The 19,287-nt window shown below is 45.3% G+C and overlaps 1 protein-coding gene across 5 annotated transcripts in view; it reads left to right on the plus strand.

The window, feature by feature from the left end:
• Nucleotides 1-18,363, plus strand: part of GNB1 (G protein subunit beta 1) — a 63,521-nt gene extending 45,158 nt beyond the window's left edge. For 3 of the 5 annotated variants that reach the window (XM_063317633.1, XM_063317634.1, XM_063317630.1), the window contains exons 2-11: nt 280-387; nt 3,971-4,009; nt 4,923-5,029; nt 6,406-6,469; nt 7,381-7,543; nt 11,457-11,523; nt 12,511-12,712; nt 13,115-13,331; nt 13,691-13,802; nt 14,699-16,732. In XM_063317633.1, the coding sequence (XP_063173703.1) occupies nt 331-387; nt 3,971-4,009; nt 4,923-5,029; nt 6,406-6,469; nt 7,381-7,543; nt 11,457-11,523; nt 12,511-12,712; nt 13,115-13,331; nt 13,691-13,797 (1,023 nt within the window). In that variant the 5' untranslated portion in view covers nt 280-330 and the 3' untranslated portion in view covers nt 13,798-13,802; nt 14,699-16,732. Of the gene's footprint in view, nt 1-279; nt 388-3,970; nt 4,010-4,922; nt 5,030-6,405; nt 6,470-7,380; nt 7,544-11,456; nt 11,524-12,510; nt 12,713-13,114; nt 13,332-13,690; nt 13,807-14,698; nt 16,733-18,345 lie in introns of those variants that run through there. The other 2 variants (XM_063317635.1, XM_063317632.1) reach the window with 2 other exon arrangements.
• The last annotated feature ends 924 nt before the right edge of the window (nt 18,364-19,287 follow it).

The following is a 19,287-nucleotide window of genomic DNA, read 5'->3' on the forward strand; positions in this document are numbered from 1 at the left end:
TGTTCAGTCGTGTCCGATTCCCAGAGACTGCCTGGACAAGCCCCTGCAGTTTTCTTGGCAAGGCTTTTCAGAAGTGGTTGGCCATTGCCTCCTTCCTAGGGCTGAGAGTGTGTGACTGGCCCAAGTCACCCGGCTGGCTTTGTTCCTCTGGCGGGCGAGAACTCATGCCTGATGCCTTAACTACCACACCAAACTAGCTCTATAAGTTTACTTTATCTTTCTTCCTTCCTTCCTTTCTTTTCTTTCTTTCATTCATTCATTCATTCATTCATTTTGCAGGTTTTTAAGCTTCTGAGGGGTGTCAGAGCCGCACACCTTTAGCACGGGAAGATGAGTGAACTTGACCAACTACGCCAGGAGGCTGAGCAACTAAAAAACCAAATCAGAGTATGTATTGTCTTGTTTTCCTCTCTTTCCCCAGTGAGATATTCTTGAGAATTTTAGAGCTGTATCTGTGTGGCCTATAGAATTTTCAAAGATTTGAGCTTGGAGGGAAAAAAAAAAAGACCTAAATTGGCATTCCAATGGAATGACGGGTGTGATTGGGTTCAGATAACAGCAAAATCAAAATGACATTGAAATGTTTTTTTCTGGGGGTTTTTTTCTATTAAAAATGCTGAAAAATGGACTTAGAATAGGGAAAAAAAAGAAAAAATAGTTCTGTTTACCCTAACCCTGTTCTAAGTCCATTTTTCAGCATCTCTTATGCCCTGTGATCTGTTTAAGCCACCACATTACTGTTTTAAGTACAACTTTGCAGTGGCTCTAGGTGGCACAGAATGACAGCACCAATAAAATGCAGATCGTCCCCCCAAATGTGTGGAAAAAACAGCCAACACCCCTAGCAAAAGAAAAAAAAATCAATTAAAAAACCACGGAGGACCCATCACTCACAAGACGGGGGCGGCGGGGGAGAGGCAAGTTTTCAATCTTTTTCAAACACTGTCAAGGTGGGGGCCGGAAAAATCTCAGAGGGATGGTATTGTCCAAAAATAAAACGACGTAACTGGATATTTGAATTAACTGGAATAAACTTGGAAAATATTCATGCCATCCTGCAGACTTTATCCATTCTCACCCAAAAGGGGTACCGGTGCATACCTGTTCACCCACTTCCAATTTCCTGCATGCAAGGAGGCCGTTGAAATGCAAATTATCTTGCTGATTTTATCATTACTTAAGTTGGTAAGGATCCCATTGGATTAGACCAACTCCTGCCTGACCCCGTGTCCTGTTTCTTATACAGCCCTGTAGCTTGTCCCATTCATTTCATTGGGACTACTCTCTGTGAAAGTAAAGACACCACAACATGCTTAGTGTAAATAAATGGGATTTATTTCCATCGCTGTCTTTTCTTTTGACAGGAACTGAATTTATTGGTTAAAGAAAGCTGCGTAAACTTAAGCTCTTGTTAACTGAAGAATACACTGCATATACTCACAGATAAACCCATCTGCAGATAAGCCAACTCTCCAAATTTTGTATGTTTTAATTTTCACAATTGGCTAATCTCTGGGCAAACCATGGATTATCCATTTTTCATGGTATTCTTTTTATTAAAAATTTGAGAGTCAGCTTATCCACGAATGGGCTTATCTGCAAGTATGTACAGGATATACGGATACTTTAAAAAGTATTACCATATATACTCGCAGATAAGCCCATCCGTGGATAAGCCAACCCCAATTTTGGGGGTGTAGTTTGGCACCTAAAATTCTCGTCGTCTTCGTGAGTATCTGTGGTATATCCTTTTGCTTTACTAAAATTCACAATTGTTCTGAAAACATGGTTTCAGAAAGGAAGTTCAGCCTCCTTTGGGGTCCAGTATACACATCTTACATTTGCAGAACGGAAATGCCACAAATAAAATGAAATATCCGATCGAGCAGCTTTTCTTAAAACAAAGACCCAGTGAAAGTTTGTAGAGCTGGCGTTAAATTCAAAATTAGGTTTTTAAATGTGAACTAGAGAGACCACCCCTCTTAAATTTGGAAATATAAATAGTCCCAGTTGGAGCTCTGTATATTGCAATCGGCTTTTCAGGGTGGTGTGAGTGCCTGGAACCCGTTTTATTTCCTGGTGTTTACATCTGCGCCCTATTTTCTGTTCCAGCCTTCCTTGCATCTAGTTGAGTTTTCTGCCAAGCGATGACAAGCGAAACACAAGATCCTGGTTATGGGAACCTGTTACTTGTATGTGGTTTTGAGGCTAAGCCAGGTGGGAAATACCTCTGCAAGGAGGAGGACGGGATCTAAAATTCCCTATCCATGCTTCCCTGACAGATTTCCTAGTCCAGAGAAACTGAAACAAGCAGGAAGAATTGGTTTAAAGGGTTTCCTTGTTTAATGCAAACTTCTGCTTGTAGAAAAAGCAGTTCAAAGTGGGAGGGGAAAATATAAGTTGTCAGATGTTTTTATGGGAATGGAGGGTGAAGCTTCCAAGCTCATGCATCAGAAGGCAGCTTCCTTTATCTTGTATGCTGCTGGCACTAAATGATCTCTTTGGGATCCTTAGAATGGATCCACTTTTCATGATTTTTTTCATCTGAGTTTTACTCTACATTGTGAAAGGTGCTGTTTCCTTACAGCATACAAGCTAGACCTTCAGAATATTCTGCAAAACAAGCTTATGTAATGTTTATACCATCCCTACCCACCCGCTTTCCAAACTAAATACAATCCTGTCATGTGGAACCCATCCCTTATAAATGTCCATCGTGGGACATCTCACAAATTATCTTGCTGCTGTATACATAGCTAGCTGAAGAAATTAATATCCATGTCTTCCTGCTTTCATTAATTCTACATTTCTTTAAACATAATGAAAGGAAAGGCTCTATGAGGGAAATGTTTGCTTTCTTAAGGTGTTCTCTGTTTAAAATCAGGGGAGGAAAAAATCCTGCAAAGTTGGTTGTATGGTGTACGGGAGAATGGCACTGGAGCACCGTTTCAAAGACCTTCCCAACCTATTTATTGGCACAGCTAGTTTCCAACACTAGTAAAAACCGAATAAGTTAACATCCCCCTTACAAGAAAGCCCATTCTCTGTTTTTTTGAGCTTTACCTCCTGCTACAAAGCATTTTAAATGAAATGTTATGGGACATCGTAGGGGGGAATATGGCAACCTGCCCCTCTCCATATGATTTGGACTACAGTTTGCCTCATTCCTTGTTGCATGGTTGAAGGCACTGGATTGAGGAAAGATAAATTGATTTCTGTTACATAAATATGCCATGCGTGTATCTTGAAACTATCTGTGGTGAGAGGGAGAGGGAAAATCAAACAGCAGAGCCTTTGGAAAAATCCTTCCTGGATATCAGATCTCCTGTCTCTAAAAGGACTACTGGACACCTCTGATCAACGTTGAAAATACTGCTATGCATTAGGGTAAGGGGGACAAACTTCACTATCGATGGGACATGTTGCATTACGTTCTAATGCTTTCGCTGGTTGAGTGGGACAATTGCATTTAAATCTATTCCACTGCATTGACATCCACTTCAGAATTCCCCGGCAACTGCAACAGGCGACTTAGAGTAACGAGATAGATTTTGAGTAGCTGGTTAACATTTATACAAACGTGGGCAGTGCAGCTTGACGTGCTGGGCCCAGCAGAAGGGGTTTCACAAAGAGATTATCCGGCTTAGCTTGTCTGAAACCTTTGCGCCCGTTCTGTCGTTCATCGTAATACCATTCTTACAGTTTGATCAAGGGAGAGGCTGCTCTTGGAAATTGCTCTTAACAGGCTTTCTGAATTCTTAGCAGATTATAGGCTTCTGATAAAACACAGGGCTTTCTTCATTGGAGGTATTTATTTATGCCCTTTTCCTATTTGTGCGTGGCCCTGGGACAGCTAACAGTCAGTTTTAAAACCGAAGCAAACCAACCAGCTACAAAAATGTTCTTCTGGTTTCTCCTTGTCCATCTCTGCAAGCATCTTTAATTCACACTCTGTCTTTCCTTATTTCAGGATGCTAGGAAAGCTTGTGCTGACGCTACATTGGCCCAGGTAGGTCTGCGCACGGGTGCAAATTTAATCAAAGCGTAGGGTGGCCAGTGAAAATTTAATCAAAGCGTAGGGCGGCCAGTGAAAATGGCTTACGTTTAAAAGACTGCCGTTTGTTCATCTTTTGGGTTTCGTTGGCCATGGGCAGTCTGCTTAGGTAGCATTACTGACTCCTTGTATCAGTGATTCTCAACCTTGGCAACTTTAAGTTGTGTGGACTTCAACTCCCAGAATTCATCTTTGGGCATATAATAATCTTGCTGCAGTTACCCTGTATAAAGTTAGTCTTCCATAAGTCTTTTCTAATTGACTATCCCTAAGTCCCAATAAAAAAGAGTTCTGGTTTCCTCCTTTCCTTTCCTGATCGATGATTTGAGTGGCTTTCTCCAACCTGGGGTCCTGCTGGGGGTCCAGAAAGCAGCATGCATTTTGCTAAGCTACTTCAACAGATTTGAAGAGAAAAAGGGGGGAATTCTGTTTCGTTGTTCCAGAGTTAAATAATTGTGTTGTATGGAGACAGTGCAAATATGCAGACCTATATTTTTCCCAGTTGTGTTTATGCTACAAGCTTCCATGGTTTGATTGCAGTATAGCGAAATACAAGGCTTTATATTTACTTAGCCACATTACGAGGAAATGTGTTGAAGGCTGTTTCCTTTTACAAGCGGTTTCCTAGAAAGCATGTTTAATTTGGGCAGCAAAAACATTTTGCTACACCTTCAGGTTTTAACAAGTTCCCCTGGGCCTTTAGTATTTTGCAATACTAAGACCCTTGCAGACATGTAACAGCCCTTTTACTGTTACCTCGTACCATAGGGTGTCGTCCCCCAAACACACACACACACACACACACACACACACACGCACCCTTGAGTAGTTGCTGCTGCTGACAGACATGTGCAATTCTCCCTTTTAGATCACAGCCAACATTGATCCCGTGGGTCGCATTCAGATGCGTACTAGAAGAACACTGCGGGGACACCTGGCCAAAATTTATGCAATGCACTGGGGAACCGATTCCAGGTGAGTTCAGGGCTGGACGCATTGCCAGCAGCAAAGCTGGGTACTAAGTTCTGGATGTCTCCTCTGGGTCCTTTCCCCCCTCCCTCATGAGAAGAGGGAAGAATTTGCCACAAAAAAGGGAGACAGAATGAAAACGGGAAGAATGGGTCCTTGTATTGGTGAATATGGTACTTTACCAGAGAGCTTACAGGCTCTTTGTAAGGGGGCAGTAGGGTTGAAAAGCCACAAATGGAGGAGGCAAGAATAACAAGGGGCTGTTGAAAATGACGGTGTTGTGGTTGCAGCGCAGCACAAATGTCTGCGCGTGGATGGGCTTGCCGTTTCCCCACAGCATCGTCAGACCTGCTTAAAAATAACTCATTGCTGCTTGGGTCCCTGTTTGGAGATGTCCCACATTTTGCATTGACCCGGTTGATGGGAAGTTGGCAAGAGTCAGTTAATTTTTTTGTATGGAGATAGGTGAGGCTCCAAAACACAGCAGGGGAAGATTTATTGAAATGAAGACCCCATTGCCATTATTACAGTACAATTACCAGTTTTCCTGCTCCAGAACTGAGCATATTGAGTGATGCTGACAAGTAAGCTTGACATTTATTCTTCTGCTTTGTTGGCAGAGAGCTGAAATGGTTTTTCAAAAATATAGCAGCCTTTTTCTTTTTAAATTAACCGAAGCTGTATCAGAAGGGGTGTTTTTAATCCAATGAAAGGACTCTTATTAATTACTTGAATTTGTTTATTCAAATCAGTCTGTGTTACTCTGTTTTTTAAGCTGATCTTTATTTTATTAACGATGTCACAATAATATTCAAACACGGAACAAGCTTAAACTTAAAATGCTAATGAAGAGACAGTAAAGTTTACAAACACCATTTAAAATACATAAATTCAATGCAAAACACGCAATGCAGTAATAAATACCATTATACTATAAAATGCTATAATCTGTGTTGCTCTTAAGCACCTTATAGATTCCTGGATTTTTGTAATCTCAGAGAAAAATCTGAGAAGGTGGAAATACCAGCTGATAAACACACCAGTTACGTACCAATCCATTCTTGTTCGTTTTGATTGATATACTTCCCCAGGATTGGCAGTACAAGTGTTTCCAGTGGCTCAGTTTGGCTTGTTAAATGGCAGTTTAATAGACAAGGATATGCACAGATGTTCTGCACTCAAAGCCTCAGGGTTTAAAATGGCGCAGAAGGGATTGACACGGTTCCTGGTTAGCACTCTTAGAACCTAAGGAGATCTGGTTGGTTTGGGAACTCTTGCGAAGGGCCTGTGTGGAGGATTTGATCATCTGAATGAGGCCAGTCTGGACCGGTTCACTGTATGATTAGCAAAAACCGTATTTCCTTCCTCACCTGTCCTTCTAGGCTCCTGGTTAGTGCATCACAGGATGGAAAGCTGATCATTTGGGACAGCTACACCACAAACAAGGTAGGAGCCTCGCCAGTTTTGTCGTTGTTGTTGTTGAATTGCAGCATGGCTAAAAGAGGAAGAAATACGCTGTACTGGGGTGGGAAGGAGGGGAGTCTGGCTTGTGTTGTCTTAAGGATGGTTTTATTTTGCTAGCTGGTGAAAAGAGGGAAGACGCCATAATGCAACTTTGTTCCATAGGCATGTGTTGTGTAAGGCTCTACTTTTGCCCAGGTGAAGAGTCAAGATACACCCTCTTTACTCCTTCAGTTGCAAATGACAAATTATTTCTGTAAGTCACAGACAAGTTTAGCATCGCTGCTGGCAATAAACATAGATTTACGATCTAGCTGCGTGAAAAACAGGGAATGTCTAGACCAGGGTTTCTCAACCCTGGCAACTTTAAGATGGGTGGGCTTCGGCTCCCAGAATTCCCCAGCCAGCTGGTCCGGAACCGAAGCTTTTCCGCTGAATGTAGGCTCCGCAGTGATATGAAATAACTTTGGGATTTGGGACATTCAGTCAGAGCCCATTGGAGTTGGGCGGCCAATAAATTAAAATTAATTAAGTAATTGATGATAATCTGCTCCTTGCAGCTAGCAAAATGGTGACTTCACAGAAAAAAGTGCAGACAGGAGCCCTCGAACCTGACCAGGCCTTTAGAAATCACAATTCGAGACACTTGCTGGGCTGAGAAATCCCAATAAAGTCCTGTTCTCAATGCTGTGTGTAAAAGTGTCGTGTAATACTTGAACTTTTGCCTTATTTCAATAAGGCAGAGTAATTTATTGGCAAACACACATCCCATTCTTAGGAAATACGTCTCTCTCTCGCAGCCTTGCCCCTAACTGCCAGCAACACTTCTACCAGCTCAAGTAACCCCATGTGTTTGGCTGAGCAAGTATGTTTTTATTTTGCCTTATTTTTGCTAGGTCCACGCCATTCCTTTGCGTTCCTCCTGGGTCATGACCTGCGCATACGCCCCTTCCGGAAACTACGTGGCCTGCGGTGGACTCGATAACATTTGTTCCATTTACAACTTAAAAACACGTGAAGGCAATGTCCGAGTAAGCCGTGAGCTGGCTGGCCACACAGGTATGTCCCTCTCCCATCCAGGTTCTGCGCCCTTGGCCTTCAGGTTATGTTACGCCCTTCGATGTTGCCAGCTTGCTTGTTGAGCGACTTCAGTATATATCCTGGGATCTGTGTGATTTTCTTGCCATTAAAGTGAAGTCAGGTGGTTAGAGCTCGTGGGGCAGGTAGATGCTCAACTCAATCTTTTGCCTTTCCCAGCTATGTGGACTTCAACTCCCCCAGCCAGCACAGCCATCTCTGGGATGCTGGGACTTTAAGTCTAACATCCCAAGAGCACCTGGCTTTTAAAACTGGCTACTGAATTGGCTCCCTCCTCGTTCTGTGGTTGTGTAAACTTCACTTCTCCAGACTGAATATAGCATGCTAGCAGGGAGCTTGCCTGTGATGTTTGAAGGGTCTCAGAGGGGCTGGTTAGGACTGGTTCTGCAAGATGCTACTTAATGGCTGGGTGGTACCTAATACCATAGAACACCCTTCCTCAATCGTTTGGCCCTGGAGGAACCCTTGAAATGTTTTTCGGGCCTCAGGGAACCCCTGCCCATTCAGGCTCAAAGATAGGCCAGGAGTTACAAAATCATTCTATTCGTTTCCTGGGTAGGCCTGTATATGCAGTAACAGTGTTCTTCAAGTAAAAATAATGAATGAAACTTACCCCTTCAATGTGAAGTTGCCTGAATTTGAAATATTTTTTTAAATAAATCATGACCACCCAGGGAACCCCTAGTGACTCCTCGCGGAACCCGAGGGCTCCGCAGAACCCTGGTTGAGAAACCCTGCCGTAGAGGAACAGATAGAGAGCAGAATACGTCTGTCCCAAGAGATTAATCTGTTCGATGCGCTGAACAGCTGTTTTTTTCTGGGTGCCAGGAAAAAGACTATAATCTCACTTTTGTCATAATAGACTTAGTCATCATGACTATCCAGACAAATGCTTCATCCACGGGGGTGTTGGGAATATCTCTGGGTCCGCATCTGACCGCTTGCAGACCATTAAACAAAATTTAGTGCTGCTAAGTTCCAAGTGCCATGAAAATGATGAACATTTGAGAGGATAAGCGGATGGAATATGATCTCAGTTTCTGGGCGTCCAGTTTGGCACTACAACTAAGCCACTAAAGCTCCTTTTTAGACATTCTGGTTTGCGTGAGATTCCTTTGCTGTTGTGTTGGGTTGCGTGAGGGACCTCACAAAGATCAGGTGTGGACGCAGTGATGTAATACACCTTGAGGGCGGAAAATGATTTTGAAAAGAAAACTGCGTAGCTGTGGTTGCTTTCTTACAGATTAACAGAGGGGTTTTCACTGTTTGTCCTGTTATCTGAGGGTCCAGTTTGCCGTTACTTTTCTGCACCAGCTCAAACATCCCTTGCGCTGTTTTTCTTTCCAGCCAGAAATGTTTGGTCAGTGATCCTCCGTGATGGCAGAAGATTCAAGTTGGCAGTATTATTACCCCTGAGGTCAATAAGGGGTGGTTTCAGCCAGGTGTTAGGGTGGTTGGCTTGAACCAAAAGGATGAGGGTTTTGTTTTAGAGATTTTTCCAGACCAAGCACGGACACGCACACCCCCACACCAGGTTTCAAAGGTTTTTAGGCTTAGCAGGTACAGACGTCACAGCAAAATTCCAAAGATACGTGAGTCCAGAGGAGCAGGCAGAGATGATGTTGGGTTGCTGTTCCAAGGTCCAGGTGTTTGTGGGCAGGTCATCAGCCTGTCCAGGGTCCCCGTCACTCTGTTGGTGCTCCTACTTGGTGCCTCCACTGGGCGGAAACCAATCAAGGCTGGGACTATTGTGTAAAGGGCCTTCGCTCTGCCCAGCACAAAGCACTCCCCAGGGATCAAGAGTCAGTTCCTTGTCGTCTGCAGGGAGATCTGCTCTGGATGATTGAGGGCAGGATCATCCCCCAAGCAGGCTGAATCCGAGCTGGCCATCTCAGTACGAAAGTTCCTTGTGCGTCCTTGGAATCATCTGTGACGTAGGAAAAGGGAGAGTCTCTGACACGCACTTCTGTGATGTCAGCCTTACCAGGTAGACCAGACAGGAAACACAACCAGATGAGCTAAGTCTACTTTATGGGAAGGCTACATTAACAGAATCTTGCAAGTCTGAAAGGACAGTTCTCCCCCATCTCCTTTACAGCCCGAGAAACTAGGGGGAGGGGTCCCTTCTGAGCCTCTTGCCTTGCCCATTTTGCAGCTGCGGGCTGTGTCATCTGACCATTCCTTTGGCAGCATCTCTTTGCCCCGTCTGCCAAGGTCTTTCCTGCCTACCATTACATGTAGTGACCCGGGTCCTGCACGGAGAAGATCCCAGTTCAAACCTCACTTGACCTCAGAAGTTCATTAGCTGGTTGGGCTAGTTGGCATCTCTGAGCCAAAACAGCTGCCATGTCTTCTGCTTGGCTCACGTGGCTGCCCTCCGCAGATGACGCACAACTCCAGGAGACAATGCATTTGGTTTAAGATGTTCCCAACTGGTGCTGTGACCTCCAAATTACAGTTGGGATTGGAATCTCTCCACCACCCTAGCAGATGGCTTTCCTACTAGAGGAAAGGCAGAGTATAAATGTAATCATCAATGAATAAAGATTGGTGCCTCTCTAACAGGTTTTATTGTAACCGTATGCAAGCTATTTATCTGCATGCACATAACAATATTCAGGTCAATGATCTCTCATGCCTGGTACTCCCACTCAATCAGTGTATTTATTTTGATCAAATTTCTGATTATCCAGAAAAATCCAGTTTTAAAAAACTGGAAAGGTTTTGTTTTTTTTAATACAGTCAAAAAGAAGCCGCCGCTCCTATGCAGATAAGCAATAACAAAGGGCAGGTTTGTTTTAATATATGCTAGCAGTGAGAATTTGGCATCTTTCCTTGTGTTCTCGGGGCGCTGGTCCCAGAGGGAGCCGTAACCCACCTCTCTTCTACGGGGCCTGCTAAATATGGACTTGCAAGGTTGGAGAGCGAACCCTCTCAAAAGCGAAGATCACCACCATTCTCTGTGCTGCATTTTACGCTCTCCTTTGTGTGGGCAAAAAACAGACCCCGAAGGTGCAACTCGGCTCAGAGACTCTACCGCCCGCTTGCCAGCTTGGCTCCGGAAAAACCTTTTGCGGTTCTTAAGAGACCCTCCAGCAAAGCTTTGCATCCTGCTGATTTCTCACTGCTGCAGGCTTTTTGGATGGAGACTAAAAGAAGCTGCCTGAAAACAGCTCACGGGGGGGGGGGGCAGCGGAGGGGGAACTGAGGCTATACGGCAGCAAAGAGTTATTTATAAATCCGGCAGATTGGCTGCCAATTTAACAGGTTCACAGGTGATAGTCAAACGGGAGTATTTTCTAAATAAGCCTGACTTGAAGTTAATTCATTGGCCACAAAGGTTGTGTGAAGCTAGTTGGAAAAGGGTTTATGGCAAAGGGCGGTAGCCATTTTCCTCCGACCTTTGGTGTGTTTCCAGAGCCCGTTCCCCTTTGAAGCCATCCTGTGACATCTCGCTGGATCAGATCCTGTCCTGAGACACCCTGGGGTCACCCGTCCCTCCTCGGGTTCTTGTCAAAATGGGGTTGGCGGCTGATGAACCGAGGCTGTGGATGTGGAAATCCCCAGGGTGACTGAAACGTATTTGCCTGAAATGGGCTGTGGGAATGACCTTGGGAGATGGAAGGAAGAGCTGCAGACTAGACAATGGACAGATAAGAGGCAGCTGAGCCCCCAGGAGGAAAAGGGGTGTGGGAAGCATCTCAGACCCTCGTTCCCTGGAAAGTAAAGGCAAGGGAGGGGGAAAATGCTTTCAGACGTGCTGGATTCTGTTACTGTAACCTTACAGTAAAGGTAGTGTTGGTATTCATGTGTCCGGTTTCTTGTCTGGACTACCTCAAAGGGCTGACAGCGCCTCTGGCTTTCTCTTTTCCAGGCTATTTGTCCTGTTGCCGGTTTGTGGATGATAATCAGATTGTGACCAGCTCTGGAGATACCACTTGGTAAGAGCCAGACTCGGTAGCGGGTCCCAGAGATGGGTTTGTTTATTCAACAAACTGAGGAAGAATGTTGAGATTAGGCTGAAAGATCATCCCTCCCCGTCCTGCCCCCCCAGCCCCGAAATCCTGCAGAAGCATAGAACGGAAGGACAAGGCTGTTCGGAGCAAGCAGAGATCTATTGTCAGTACCCCAAAATCAGGAGGGGGTTTGCGATGGAAGCTCCTGCCGTTTTAAAAAAACGGGGAGTCAAAAAGGTGTGACCGGACCACTCCTGACCTTTTGCCTCCAGGGACCAACATGGCTCCCCTCCTGCAACTTTTGCTGCCAGAATCAGCGTCCCCACCCAGATCCATCCTTCTCCCCCTTCTCACATCTTTCTGGATTTTAGCATCCTAATTTTGGAAGGGGGGATCTTGCTTTGTGATGACTGTTAAACCATTAGGAGCCACAACCCCTGTTGCATCCACCACCAGTCCCCTCTTGATAATCCCGTACGTACTAGGCAAAAAACGTCGTCTTCCCCAGTTTTAATCAAGATTTTTATTGTGGTCTCCGTTTGCAGTAAAAGAAGAGCCAACCAGTTTCTGTTCTGCTTGGCCTAGAGTGAGCATCTTTTTCTTTTAATGTGGAGAACGAGGACAGAAAAGTTCTCAATCCCTGCTTTGGTTTCTGTAGATCGATGCGGGTATTGGTTTTTCTCTATAATGTGCAAGAGACTTTCTGCAGTACTTGGCTTTGGATGTTGGGATTAGAGGAATACTCTGGTGTTCAGGCAGCCTTTACAGCATTGGCCTCTTCTAAGCCACTTCGGATCATGGGGATATCTGGTTTCTTTTTCCTTTTGAAAATAAGGGCGGGCCCTTTAAGGCCAGGCAGACTTGGGGATTTTATCAGTGTGTGAGAATCCCTAAGGAGGGGGAATAAGAACCTTTAGGATACCAGCTTGGTTGTTCTAACGATTGCCTTCTCATCCCACCCCGCACCCCCAGCGCCCTCTGGGATATAGAAACCGGACAGCAAACTACTACATTTACCGGCCACACCGGCGACGTCATGAGCCTATCCCTCGCTCCTGATTCCAAGTGTTTTGTGTCTGGTGCCTGCGATGCCTCGGCCAAGCTGTGGGACGTCCGAGAAGGGATGTGCAGGCAGACCTTCACCGGCCACGAGTCGGACATCAATGCCATTTGTGTACGTAAGAACGTGGCGGGTGATGGGACGGCAAGGCTGCCGTTGCGACAGCCAATGCCTTGACGCCATCGAGGTCCCTCGATGGAGTGTGGAGCTGCTGTCCAATTGGGGAGAAGCTTTTTACAGGCAGGGCTCCCTTTTCTCTGGAAGGAGGAAATCGCCCCCAAATCTTAGTTAGCCCCACTCCGCCGGTCAATTGCAAAAGGCAGCTTTACTTGGAACAACTTACATCCCACGATGATAGCGCGAATATTACAAAACAGCAGTATCTGCCCATTTCAGGTCCTTGGGAAGGACTCGGCAGGTAGACGAAAATGCCAGATCCAGTCTCAGCATCTGGCTGGCCATGCGGCCAACCCTAATAGTTTAATCCCACCTTTGTTTGTCTCTCCCCCCCCCCAGTTCTTCCCCAACGGCAACGCGTTCGCCACTGGCTCCGATGACGCCACATGCCGGCTCTTCGACCTCCGTGCCGACCAGGAGCTCATGGTTTATTCCCACGACAACATCATTTGCGGCATCACCTCCGTAGCGTTCTCCAAGAGCGGGCGCCTCCTGCTCGCTGGTTACGACGACTTCAACTGCAACGTGTGGGACACGCTCAAAGCGGACAGGGCAGGTCAGCTTTTGCCTCCTCCGTGTCTAAAACAAGAAAGGCGGTGGGGGCAGAAGGGGGGGCACGTACCCTGGGAAGGACATCCCGAACGGAAAAGGTGAAACTCTCAAGATGGCGGAAAGAAAGGGTGAGGACCTGGGGGAGGAAGACAGAGGCAGACGAGTGCCTCTGGAAAATCGGATCCTTGAGCAAACCTGAGTGGGGAGGATATGTATTCCACTAAAACTGAAATGATAGAAGCCAAACGGTGATCAGAAAATCCAGCCACTCATGGTTTTCCTGAGTCTGTTTTTTTTTTTTGCAATGGCGACCACTATTGCATTGAAACATTTCCCCCGTGTTGTATTCCCCTCTCTCTCCAGGTGTCTTAGCTGGCCACGATAACCGTGTCAGCTGCTTAGGGGTGACTGATGACGGCATGGCGGTGGCAACGGGATCCTGGGATAGCTTCCTCAAGATCTGGAACTGAAGCCTGTAGGTAGTCTTTGCCCCCGCCCCTCCAAAGCAGCGGGGTGGGAAAACGCACTGGAATCTGTCTCCATCTTTGCACAAAGTGACGCATGGCGGAGGAACGGTGCTACGGTTTCTGTTCGTCGTCTTTGCAGAGGATACTGATGGGTTTGGGCCTAACCCTTCCCTGCCTCTATGCACAGGCAGGCAGGGAAACCAGGAACGTAGTGGTTCCTCTCTGTATAGGAACGAGGCATTCTGGTTTAAGGGGTGTTATATCCATACCAGGTAACAAGTTGCTCCCTGCGTCTGTGTCCTGTGCTTGATTTGGGGACACGGCTGACGAGAGGGCAAGGCCGTCAGCAGCGACATCACCCCCCCCCCCAGACCCAGCATGCTGGGAAAGGCCTCACCCGAGTTGGCTGCTGTTGCATCACTGCAGGCAACCCTTAAAAACAGCCTTTGAAATTCCTAACTTGCTCTCTGAATACGCAAGGCGGATGATCCATCTTGTTTTCTCTCCATCTTGCATAACCCAGGATGGTGTAGGACAGTGTTTCCTAACCTTGGCCACTTTAAGAGGTGTGGAGTTCAACTCCCAGGATTCCCCAGCCAGGATCCTGACCAGGGAATTCTGGGAGTTGAAGTCCACACCTCTCAAAGTGGCCAAGGCTGGGAACCATTGGTGTAGGAGATCCGCCTAGCAGGAAGAGCGGCTCCATATTGGCCAATCCAGATGCACCCTCTTCTTGCTAGTTGGTGCAATTTAAGGCTGCCGTCTCAGGCTTGGGGCGACGCGAGGCCTTTCCCGCTTCCGAAAGCAGCCCCCCATCCACTGAGGGCAGAGGGGGAGTCGAGATCATCCCCAGTGACTTTGCTTTGAAGGCCTAACCAAGTTCTTTCTGTGCATTCTCTGGCAGGACAGTCCGTGGACTCCCCGCTGACCGGACAACTTTTCCAACAGTTGAAAGTTTGAAATAACGTATCCAACTCAATATACTAACTTGGATCCCCTCCCTGCCTCCTCTCCCCCCCCCCCATTTCCTGCCCCACCACCAAAGGGGAAGATCTTTCCACCTCTCTTGTTCGCTGAATCAAAGAGCACAATTCTCTCTCAAAGAGGAATTACCGTGGGTTCTACAAATAGCAAAAGAGATTAAAATTGTGCATTCCATTGGGGACCACTTTTTTTTTTTTTTTTTGGTCTAGAGAGGGAAAAAAAAAAACGAAAGAAACCACACGCTTGTGTAAGCATGCCCAGGCAAGAATAAACGAATAAGTGGTGATAAACAAACAAATAAGGAAAACACACACATTGTGAAGCAAGACAACCTGTAAGTTTCACTGAAGTTTAAAAATGGCAAATCATACTGACTTTATGGGTTATAGTGGGAAGGCCTCATTTTAATCTCATTTTCAGACTTAAAAGTCTTGTTCGTAGCAAGATCGGTATCCCCTCTTTTGTCCATATCTCCATTTCCTTTCCCCTTTTTTAAAATTTTTTTCCTTTTCCTTTTTTTTTTTTTTAAATGCAGTTTGCTTTTTATGGTCCAACTTCGAGCCAAGACAAAGGAGTCAGAACCCAGATGCTTCTGGGGTTGTTAATGCTGTAAATTTACTCCCTGAATCTTCTTTTTCTTTCTTAATTTTTTTTTAAATTTCTGTCTTAATGTCACAAATTGTTGCACAAATATTGCATATATACGATAATGTTACGAAGATAACCAAGCACACTCTGTACATGGTATTGAATGTTTAAAAAACTTTCACTTTTATTGGTAACAAAAATGCAACCCCTTGTCCCCCCCCCTCCGGCCTCGCCTCCTGCGGCCTTTCTTTTTCATTTCCTGTCTGCTTCGTTTGATTTACTAATGCTGAAGGCTATCCCATAATCACAATAAACAAGATTTGGTGGATTGGCTTTCAGGAGCAGGGCCGAAAAGAAAAACCGTTGTAATGCTGGGTGGTTCCATCAAGGCTGGGTCTGAAGCGACACCCTAATTAATGTGTTGTTGTTTTTTTAAACCACAATCTTAGACTTTCTAAATTAAACAAGCACCGTGGAAAAGAAGGGGGAAAAAAAGTTTTCGGTTTGCCATATTGGGTTGGATTACTCTTTAGAATCGCATGCTGTAGAAACGCTGAAGTGCATAATAAAACTAAGACATCCTTCTATGTGTTTTCTTTTGAGAAATAACCTAATCCTTTTCTTTTAAAAAAAGAAGAAAAAAAGCAGCTGTAACCATTGCTGATTTTCCTTACTGCCGCTTACTCTGTGCATAGAATGAATTCCGTGAAGAATTGAAAAGCCCCCCAGGTTATGCACATCTGGAAGTAGGACGATAAGTTGCTATTCTTTAATAGAGTTTTTTTTCCCCCTCCCCCCCCCAAAAAAAAATTGAAAGCAAAAAGCCATCTGTTTAAACATTCAGATTCGATTCTGGGGTAGAGAAGGGAGAAGAAAACGCAGCTCGGTCGAAACCCATCCGATTAGCCTTTTTCTGGCTTTGTATTTTGACAGACAGAGAAACAAGATTAAACTCTTCAGAGCATTTGGAGAGCCAATTGTTTGGATAAACCTTTGATGTTCCTTTGGCCCCATCAGGATTTCCCTCCCCACCCCTTTTGCGGCAGCAGTGATTTTTAATCCATTTCCTTTTCTCTTTCGTTCCCCCTCCTGCAACATTCTGTACAAAATGTGCTGTAATTGTGCATTTTTAGGCCTGGATTTGGCATCTTGAATTTTGGTTTTTTGGTTATTTTTTTTAATCACCCTCTTTCCTCTTCCCTCGCCCCCATGAGATTACCCTCTGTAGAGCTTCCTCCACACCCTTATTCCTTCACTTTTTGTATTTAATTTTAAAAGTCGGTGTACTTCAAGAAAGCTGGATGCAAGATAGATCCTATATTAAAATGTACTGTTATTTAAGATGTAATAAAGCAGTTTGACATGAGTTGTTGGGGGGCCCTCATTTTTCCAGGAAGCTGGAAACTGGAACCAGCATTTATTTTCTTCTACGCAAAGGATGGCTTTGGTTTAAATTTCACCAACAGGCAAAATCTCCAAAGCAAATGACTGTATCTGCAAACCTAACCCTCCATAAAACATCTGGGGGTTCCACTTCTTCCTTCAAAGGTTTAGCGGCAGAGACTGGGACAAGCGAAATTTGGGGCAGATTGTCCCAGCAGTATTGCTCAAGCATCCGATCTTTCATTTTCCCCTCTTACTCAATTTGAGATGGGGGCAAGAAGCCTGATCCCTTAATTATCACTCCAAGGGTACTGAAAAAATGCAGTTTGGCATCCCTCTAAACTTTGAAACTGCAAGATTGGCTGAATAAACCACCCCAAGTTCACATACTAAGCCAAATTCAGCTCCTCCAGTCAATCCTTAGTGGCAAATCATAATGGTCAAAGCTGGCAAATTATAAAATATATGGGGAACTGTCGATAAGGTAGAATCAGTTGAATCAAAGTAGAATTTAAGTGGCCTGCTTACTCCAAAGGTGGAGAGAATGTTACATGCCATAAACCATGGTTTGCAGCCACAGCTGGGTTTGCACAACACACTAAGCCAAAGCCAACCAGGTTTAGATGCAACTTGGCAGATAAGCACAATTAATGGTGTGTGGGTTGCGCAACACACTACAGACCAGCACAGAATAGGATTGGAGCTCATTTTTGTATCCTGAGGCACAGAAGAGCTTAAATTTGCACATTCAAGGGGGACTTTTAAAAAGTTAGCTTCCATCTGCCAATTTTTAAGGGGGGAATCTGAACCATCCACATGCACACACACTGCAGAAATTGTGTGGGTGGTTTTGGGAAGAGGTGTGTGTGTGTATGGAAGTTAAGAGTAAAGGTTCCTTCAAGGCAAGATTTTAAGAACAAGAGACCCATCCATGTTGTCCTCTTGGTAAATAGGGATGCTATCTGGCTTGCTGTTGGGGCATTCTGACATTTTTTTTAATCCTGTTCTAGCCAATCACCCTGGGATTTTCTGAAAGTATCCCATCCATATACTAATCGAGATCAGTCTCCTGATCTAGGTATATATGGAGGTAGAGTTGAAATCTAACAAGGCACAATCTCTCTTATGGGGCTAAGGGGAGCCTTGGGTTTTAAGTAGCAGGGCAAAATGTGTTATTTCTTCAAGTTAAAAAATTCAGGAAGGAGATTGTAACAATCATTGTTGGCATTGTCCCTTGTCTAGGCAGGTTGCGTGAACAACTCATCTTGGGACGCCATGTAGCAGTTGGGTTGCAAGCTGTGATGTATGATGTGGGTTGATCTTTAATTGGGTCGATCAAAAGACTTGGGGACACAATCCCACTACCTGCTAAACTTGGTTAGAACTAACCTTGAGTTCTGTTGTCCAAACCCAGGACGCTGAGATGTTTGAACTGGAGAACAGGACCTAAATTGTGCAAAGGGGGCGGGGGGTGGCTTGCTTTCATTGACTGAATATTGCATAATTTTTTAAGCTGTCTGCAAAGATGATTTCCCACTAAGTTTTTTGCAGTGTTGGTCTCAGCTTAAAATAACGCATGCTTCCGTTCATTTAAAGGGGGGCACCCAGGATCGTGGCTAATTGCACGGGCCTTGAGCCTGCTGGCCGCGGTTGATAGGTGCTGAAATCCTGCACCTTGAAGGGGCCACGATGGAGAAAACATGTTTACACTATGATCACGATCAACTTCATGCAGGAGTTGGGGATCTTGGCAAAGCCGTGGGAAAACTCAAAAGCAATTACAAAGCTCTTTCTAAAATGTGGATCTGTATGTCATGCATCCACACACACCTTCAGAGCAGGATTAAACAAACCTGAGTGTTGAAGAATGTTTGAAAGGAAGAGGGAAGAGAAGCTAAAGTGATCCTGGGTAGGGCACGGTGGCATTTCTCACCCTGATTGTCAAGAGAGGGAAATAGGGGGAACCCTCCTTTCTTTGGCAAGGCAGGGTGCAAATTAAATTCACGAGCCCTTCCCCAGGCTAATAAGTTGGATCCAGCTCCATCAAGAACTGGCCCGTTTGGCGCAAAAATCAGCCTTTTTTTAGGTGTTTGGGAGGGACGGCGGCTGGGGTCCCCTGCAGGAAATCCCAGCTCTAAAAACGGTGGCAGCTGAGCCAAGGCAGAAGCCTGCGGGGGCGGAGGGCCTGGCTCTGATCCTGGATGAGTCATCCCGCTTTCATATGGAATTATATGTTTGCTTATTCAAACCGCCTCAGTTCAGTAGCCAAGAGAGCCAGTCTGGTCTAGTTAAGGTTCTGGGCTAGACACCAGGAGTCCCTGAGTTCTAGTCGCACCTTAGGCATGAAAGCGGCTGGGTGGCCTTGGGCCAGTCACTTTCTCTCAGCCCAACTTGGTGCAATGTAGGCTAGCCGCCTTGTGGTGCACCCCGGGCAACATGACTTGTAACGCTGAATAGTCTACACATCTGGCTGCTGGACCTCACAAGGATTTCCCAGCAAGAAAAAAAGCCGCATGAACACGGAACTGCTATGCCATA

The sequence above is a fragment of the Candoia aspera genome, chromosome 18 (assembly GCF_035149785.1).
Source record: "Candoia aspera isolate rCanAsp1 chromosome 18, rCanAsp1.hap2, whole genome shotgun sequence".
Lineage (NCBI taxonomy): Eukaryota > Metazoa > Chordata > Lepidosauria > Squamata > Boidae > Candoia > Candoia aspera.